General features: G+C 38.5%; 1 protein-coding gene across 1 annotated transcript; it reads right to left on the reverse strand.

Moving 5' to 3' along the window:
* Nucleotides 1-6,063: 6,063 nt before the first annotated feature.
* On the reverse strand, nucleotides 6,064-8,330 carry LOC118492307. Its single transcript, XM_035990240.1, has 2 exons — nucleotides 7,066-8,330; nucleotides 6,064-6,685 (listed from the first exon to the last, which is right to left on the reverse strand). Exons 1-2 carry the CDS (start codon nucleotides 7,982-7,984, stop codon nucleotides 6,522-6,524), a joined length of 1,083 nt encoding a protein of 360 aa, XP_035846133.1. The 5' UTR covers nucleotides 7,985-8,330; the 3' UTR covers nucleotides 6,064-6,521.
* Between the last annotated feature and the right edge of the window lie 274 nt (nucleotides 8,331-8,604).

Genomic DNA, 8,604 nt, shown 5'->3' on the forward strand with positions numbered 1-8,604 from the left:
CCTTTGCCGCTCTATCCCTTTTTACACTTATGACACCTTCATCAAGTGCATTCTGGGTAACATCAACCTTTTTGCTTACATCTGGCAAGGGTATGTTTCTGAGCATTGCATCCTTTTCTGGATCAAGATACAACCCATTATCAATCCTTTTCCTTGTCCACTCCTTAATTTTCTCCCCCTTTTTGGCATTATCTGTGGGGATTTCATCAATAAACATAACAGTTGGAGGAGCAGTGCCAGTGGTTGCCAACAGATGGGCCTTGATAGCCTTGATGTCATCTTTCGTATCCTTGAACCTAGTCTCCATTGTATGTTTCAGATCTTGAACATGTTTTTCATGTTGCTGCTCAGCCAGTTAATGTTGTTGTTGGAGAAAAGGTTGAAAAATGTTCCAGAGCTCATTTGTAACATCTGCTGGTGGAGGAGCAGGTGCTTGAGGTGGAACAGCAGTGGATTGTACCATTTGAACTGTCAACAATTGATGCAGCATTTCTTTGATTTCTGCAACAGTAGTATCCAGTTTTTCAACGCTGTCTGTCAATTTCTGGTACTTTAAACCATCACCCAAATTAATGGGATCATCTGATTTCCCACTAGCAGTGGTTTTATCAGATATTGAGGTAGGGAGTGTACTCCAAACATCAACAACTGATGCCCCTTTTTCTTGGTACTGAGGTCTTCTTCCTTCAACACTTGATAATCTTTTAATGGCACCAGTGGTTAATACAAACTCACTAGCAGATACAGAGGTGTTATTGAAGGAATTGCCTCCAAGGAAGTCTTATTGATATAACCACTGTCCAAATGTAAACCTGTAGGTTCAACACTTGTAGTGGCTGCTTCACTTGGATTACCACCAAGAGTTACTTGTAACTCAAGGGGTGTAACCTCATCAGGTTGTGTTGGTGGGTTAGCAATGATTGATACATCAAGCCCAGTCTCATGTTGAGGTGTATTCTCATGAACAGGTGAGTGAGAAGGACTGGTTTGTGCTAGGTTCAAATCAATTGCATCCAACAGAAGTTTGGTGTTTGGAGGAATTGGGGATGTGAAGGTAGGTTTGGAAAGCGAAATTGCCCCGGGTATTGGGCTGTGGATGATGGAAACGAGTGCTTCCAGAGCATCATGATGTGGTGACCCTTGTTGTACAACCTGTTCTTTTTGTGAAGAGACAGGAGGAGTTTCGGCTAGGGTTTGAGATATTTTTACCAACTGCTGTGAGGAAGTAGTAGCAGTGGTTTGTTGTGACTTTTGTGCTATCACAGGCAGTTGCTCTGGTATCTCATCCTCCAGAGTTGCCTTTTTGATGGGTTTGGGGGGTTTTTGATTTTTATTTTTCTGTGGCTTTTTGGTGATTTTAGATGATTTTAGGTGTGGGTTTCAAGGCAGTTGTTTGGCTACCTTGATCACCTTGAGCAGTGGGCTCAGCAGCAGATACCTGAGGAGCAGTGTTTGCTGCTAAAATCTGCTCAGGCACCTCTGCTTGTGTTTTACAAGGTGTTGACATTCTTGTAAATGTTTCAGTAGTTAAGCTGTTTATTTGAAAAGAGTCACCTTGGTTTATTACCGCAAGATCATCTTTACTGAATTTTTTTCTCAAAATAATAACTCAAAAATCTTGTAAACAGTAAAAATGATTTTGTTTCAACATTTTTAACCAAGTCATTGAAGACTGGGAATAATTAAAGTTTTCCTCTTGAAGAATAGCATATCCCAGGTTTTGAATCTTCAATGTTATTTCATTAAAAGAAGTGGTTTTATTTGAAACACACATGAGGAGGGTATGGAATAAAAATCGTGTTGCAGAAGGGAAGAAACCTTTTTGTAAGGTATCCCTCTTCATCATTGTGTCTGCATACCCTCTGATGTGCTAAAAGTGGGTTAACTAATTTAACTAAAATAAACCCTAAACTAGACTCTCTAAGCTTTAAATTTATAAAACTAAGACTCTCTAAAACCTAAACCACACGACCGGCAAGTGTACCGATCGATGCAGTATAGCCTAAGGAAGTCCGAGTATCGAACCCAAGAGACTCTAATAAATTACGCTAATGACTCTATCTAGACTTAGACTGACACGGACTTTAACTAATTGTTTATTTGATGGGGGGGGGGGGTTTCTAAGTATCCTAAAAATATAATAAAATAATAAGCTAGAAAAATCAAAGAAAAGACTAAACACGAACGTGGACGAAGACTTTGACCAAAGGCGATGAAGACTACCTAGGCTAGACGCAAGTTTAACTCAGAATGGATTTCTATTCGATGATTTTGTGGTATGGAACCGGGATCTTTGGATACTAAACCTATTAAGACACCACTAAGCCCCTCAAACACTCTCAAGGCGATTCTTGTGGCACTACCTAGGCTGTTACGCTTACCGGTTTTCTAGATTTCCTCACAGTCCTCTAGTTTCTTGAAAGTGCCTATATAAGACAATCTACCTCACAGCGAAAGTCTAAAGCAACTACGGGTTTTAATCCTGGTTTAATAGACAATGGAATGTTTAAGGACTTATAAACCAAACCGAGACCTATTAATAACCTCGAGCCTCACAGCGACAAGATTAGCAGAACACTTGATTTTATTAAATTACCGAATATTACTTCTAAGGTTACTTACTAGATTTTCACCCTAAAGGATTAATGATCTATTACGTGATAAAGACCGTCACCTAAATCAAGAACCCTAGCACAACCCTATTATGTGATAAAGACCGTCACCAAGGATTATACGAAGCAATAAACAGTGATAAAACAATTATCAAGCACGCATATACACCAAGTTAAATTCCCAAAGCTTTTACAATACAAGAAAAATCCATAACAACGCCAAGAACCGAATAAAAATCCAAACTTTATTAAACTATTGTCATTAGCCTAGGTAGTTAAAGATTTTTAGCCAATCATAGTCAAGGACGAAGATAATAAACAAGGTTTAATAACAAAATTCATAGAAGTAAAAACAAGAAACTAGAAGATAAAAGAAATTGTGAGGTAGAACCTGTAAATTCTTTGATCTCTAAGCTTCCCACTTGACTCCGATAACTCTTGAAACTTTGCAAAAGATGCTCTCAAACTTCGTCCAATATGCTTCTGATCGACCCAGCCTCCCTTCGTGCGTCCCTGTTGTGCGGCTCCCCTTTACTGCCGTGATAATATATTATATTGGCCTCCTCCCAATATTCCTTCGTGATGTATATATAACTAGTAAAATTCCCCCGCACTTTGCGCGGGGATTCTGTCGGTATTGGTCTGTTCTGTAACGGTATTGTCATGGTACCGATACTCGGTATATCAACCAAATGAGAAAATCTAAAAAGAAAAGGTTGTGATAAACCTAAAATGATGTCTACATATGTTTTACACGTCATGGATCGAAAACGATAAAACGGATATAGGTAACGTTATAGATATATTACAACAAAAATACTATTTGTTATTTTATATCAATCGAAAACTATATAAACAAATATCGCTAACGTTATAATATTTTGTAAAAAAAAAAACAAATTAAAAGGTATTTCAATGTGTTAGTTAAGGACCAAGTTGAAACATTTCCATACTCTTTCAAGGTATTAGCTTATTACAAAAAAAAAAAAAAAAGTTTATGTTAGAATCATGAGTTGGTTGCCATTTTTCGTATATGTGGTTTGTACAATTATGCCAATTCAGGCCTAATTTTAAATCTGTATCAATTCAGTCTGTAACATTTTTGAAACATGTCACTTCTATCCAAAAATATATGAGTTAACTATTATTATCATCTCCGTGTTTTGTCTAATTATTACATTTTCTTTATCTTTTCCTTAATTAAGTAAATTATTCGGTGTCCAATAAATCAAACATGAATGTAATAAGCTTTTATAATAAATGAAATATACCTCTTTACAAATTTAACCATAGAATTTTAGCTACTATAATACAAATTTAACCGTAGAATTATAGCCCTTATAATAAATGAAATATAACTCTGTAAAGTTAACCGTATAATTTTTATGTAATTATTATGTGAAAAGCAAAATATTTTTAGCTGGCAAGTAAATACAAAAAAATCAATTATCTCTGTGACAAAATTTTCTAATAAAAAATTGCATCCACTTTTTAGTTTTTACTAAAACCACATCAAATCTCACTGTACCCTCTTTCTCCTCTCTACCCCAACCCTACCAGTACCACCACCACAAAACCTCCACCGTCTCCACAAAACCTCCACCATCTCCAACGGCAACGGCAACTGCAACCTCCACCGTCTCCAACGGCAACTGCAACCACCACCGCCTCTAACCGCAACAACCACAGAACTACCACGTCACCGTAACATACTCGCTCTCTCGTCCGATCGTCCCCCCCTCTCTCTCTCTCTTCCGACCACTCTTTCTCTTTGAAAAAACCGGCGACTCCTAATAGCCTCCTTTCGTTTTCGTCAGAACCGCCGCGGTGGCGGAGATTGAAAATCAGTCTGCCAAGTAATCATCAGATCTGGATGCATTCCAGTCACCGGCGATAAGGACGATTCCGGTCACATGCAGTGACAGACATAGGGTTCCGGCATGTAAAAAACGCCAAGCCCCACCTTCGAACCCGAGATCTGAACTTAAAAAAGTATGTCGGCGATCAGCGTCTTTAGAATCTGAGTTTTGGGACACATTGGAAGTGACGTCGCCGTTAATCGGCGGCTGTGATGATAGAGGCTGTGGTTCCCATCGGCGGCAATGAAGATGACTCCATATGGTGAGCAGAGCTGCTTCTTGGTGACAGGCAGATGTAGGTCAGGAAAACTGGAAAACCGGAACTGTAGTTAAGACCTTCATCATTTGTATATATATAATATAATATAATTATGTCCAGCCGCCTCTGATGTTGATTTTTTTGTCTCTTGCGCCCCAAGTATCATTTGCATGGGCCAGCCCACTTCAACAATAATAATCGTTGGCAGCAGCCTCCCCCAATGAATAATATCCATCCAACAATCATATATGGTCTCAATTTCTTTTCACGTAAACTTGATGTTGGACATTGGGTTCTAGACATTGTCATTATATTGTTTTAATATTTGTTTCAAGGCCCACCTAATAATGCTGCTTACATAAAATTTTTGGGCTGACACCCATTTCGGCCCCCACAATAATAAAAGTGTGCAGCTTCTCCTCAACAATTAATAGGGCATTCTCTATTAGATAACATAGAGATAGCGGGCTCATCCCAATCAAGGAAAACAGCGGTAATTTTATTTCGGGCACTGGCATTCTACTATGTTCAACTGGCTGGTCATTTCCATATTACTCGTTTTTGCTCCATTTGCAACAGGACCTGGCAAAACACAAAATAATGTAATATAATACTAAAACTAAATAAAAACAAATAAAACCTATACAAAAAATTATACAATCTACACGGGACAAATATGTGTATTTTACCACTTATCAAATATCCCCACACTTAACCTTTTTTCGTCCTCGAAAAAAAATTATGCAAAACTGAATCATAGACGGAATAATCATTAGGGACAAAAGCTTAATTTACTTTATTAAAACCGAAACTTGTGTTAGCCGCGATTGCAAGTATACTTGTCCTCTTAAACCCAAACCCGGTTCAAAGCCCTTATCATGCAAGTTTAGTTCAAGTGCGGTCAATCTACCTAGGGTCTCACGCTAAAAATCGCAGGTCCACCTAATCCCCCCTCAAGCTTATAGGACAAAAGGAACAACCACTGGGTTATTTCCTAACCGTTTTATACCAAAATCAAGAGAGTTTAGAATCAAATCTATTCTTATTTTTCTTTTCTTTTCATCACTTTTTTTTTCTTCGAGCGTAGACGTTGCTTTCCCTAACCCAGAGGCATTCCGGTTGTAGAGTCGCTATCCCCAACTCGGATTACTTAGGCTTCGGTACTTTTTATTTATTTTGCAAGGTCGATTTCACACACCTTGCGGTAATCCGGCTGTAGAGTCGCTATCCCCAACCCAGACTACATAGAAGTGGCTACTTTCATTCAGTTTCTAGCTCTTTTTTTTTCATTTTTTTCATTTTTTTTTCTTTCTCAACGAGATATGACAAAAAAAAAAAAAACTCTAACGATCTTAGCTTATAACGGCATCCCTTATACTATTATTGGCGGTTTCAATTTCCCCACTTTCCCTAGATGAGAACCCACTAGTAGACCGACAATTAGGTATATTTAATATCAAAGGAACCTAGAACCGAGTCGAGCCTACCCGCATATCCCAAACAAGACACAAGCTCAATTATATACTATCATATTATTATTATTTGAACCCGAACAAAAACCCGACTTTTCTATCATTTTTCGTTTTTTTTTTATTTTGCAAACTTCTTATTTCAAAAGACATTTTCTAATTTTTAATTTTTTTTTGGATTTTGAAATTTTTTAATTTTTTTGTATTTTTTTTATTTTTTCGACTCAAGACTCACTAACTAGACACACTGAACAATAGTTCCCATCCCCACACTTAAATTTTACATTGCCCTCAATGTAGGATGGAAACCGACTAAAAAAAACTAAAATAAATAAGAAATAAAAACCAAAAGGCAAATTGGAAAGGACTTAGCTGGTAATATGACGCATAAGCTCCAAAACTCTCGTCCAATCCAGCTCGATCGTATAGCATTTCGTTCGCGATCGGCTTTTGACTCAACTGGTATACTCGATAAATGCTTGAAATCTGATAAGCAGCTCCAAAATCACCCGAATGGAGATTGAGTACTGGTGGTACATATTCAAACTTGCATAACAAAAACAAGCAAACACCAAAGCAATACCGACTCGACACAAACGACTCACTCAATACTACTAACTTAAACTCACTATACAAAATAAATGACTCACTATACAAACTACCGAAAATATACCAAATATATAAAATTACAAACTCTACAAAACCTCCCCACACTTGAATTTAATCAGGAGGTTTCTCTTTGACCTGGACTCTGTCCAACCCGTTTAATTCCACCCGAACCTTAAAAATTTTCAAAAATAAATTGGTGGAATTATAAAATATTTTAAAAATTTGAAATGGGTCAGACCACCAAAATTTAAACATACCTGGAAGAAACCGGATGCGTGGCATGTAACGAGATGAATGATCGTGCGTGAACGGCTCTTTCTTCTCCATCTTGCCCCAACCTTCGATCCTCTTCCGGTTCAGAACCTGTTCCTTTCTTTTCTTTGCCTTCTCTCGTGGCTTTTCTGATTTTTCAGTTACCCCTACCACGGGCCAGCTGTGGTGCTCTTCCTCTTCCACCACTCTTGCAGGATGATCCCCACACTTAGTCTCTTCGTAAGGGGTAGGTTCGATCAATTCCGACTCTAAAACCTCATCCTCCCCAGAAGACTTAATTTCAACCTCTTCACTTTCTTCCTCTGCACCAAACATCCAACCAGTGGAATCCCCCAATTCCACTTCTTCTTCCTCCCCTTCTCTCTTCACTAACGACCTCTGATACGCCGCCCATTCTTCTTCGTCTATTTCATCATCAGAGTCACTCCCGAAGTCATATATAATACCCTTCTGGACCGGAGGTGGGACTTCGTCGTCCATTATCGTCTCCGTGACTGAAATGATCTCCTCATCTGACTCTTCTTCTACTTCCTCTAGCTCACCCCGCTCTCGAACTAACTCCTCTACTCTCTTTTTATTTCTCTCTGCATATTCAACCATGCTTTCCAGGGTAGCTTGATTTTGCGCTATGAACTGCGCATTTTGTGTCATTATCTGAGCGAACATCTCTTCTATCCTACTCATACTACCCTCAAAACCTCTATCGCTCGTCTGAACCAGGTTACGTTGCGGCTGCTGATACAGATCATTGTAATATGGCCGATGATCATAACCTTGCAGAGAATACCCCTGTGAAAAATATGGCTGCGGCTGCACAAAAGGGTTAGCATAATATGGCGTAGAGGACCCCTCATATTGGGGGCATTTAACAGTAAAATGAGGTCCTCCACAAATTTCACACATATTTACAAGACTCAAGAAAAATAAAAGACAGGGACAATTAGACTCCTACAACTCAATATACAAAAGCAAGTAGCACGTATGTGTCAATTAAGTCCAAACAAAGTAATCAACGCAATCGCCAAGAGTCCCCGACAACAGCGCCAAAAACTTGATGTGCTAAAAGTGGGTTAACTAATTTAACTAAAATAAACCCTAAACTAGACTCTCTAAGTTTAAATTTATAAAACTAAGACTCTCTAAAACCTAAACCACACGACCGACAAGTGTACTGATCGATGCAGTATAGCCTAAGGAAGTCCGAGTATCGAACCCAAGAGACTCTAATAAATTACGCTAATGACTCTATCTAGACTTAGACTGACACGGACTTTAACTAATTGTTTATTTGATTGGGGGGGGGGGGTTTCTAAGTATCCTAAAAATATAATAAAATAATAAGCTAGAAAAATCAAAGAAAAGACTAAACACGAACGTGGACGAAGACTTTGACCAAAGGCGATGAAGACTACCTAGGCTAGACGCAAGTTTAACTCAGAATGGATTTCTATTCGATGATTTTGTGGTATGGAACCGGGATCTTTGGATACTAAACCTATTAAGACACCACTAAGCCCCTCAAA

This window comes from Helianthus annuus, chromosome 1 (assembly GCF_002127325.2).
Source record: "Helianthus annuus cultivar XRQ/B chromosome 1, HanXRQr2.0-SUNRISE, whole genome shotgun sequence".
Taxonomy (NCBI): domain Eukaryota; kingdom Viridiplantae; phylum Streptophyta; class Magnoliopsida; order Asterales; family Asteraceae; genus Helianthus; species Helianthus annuus.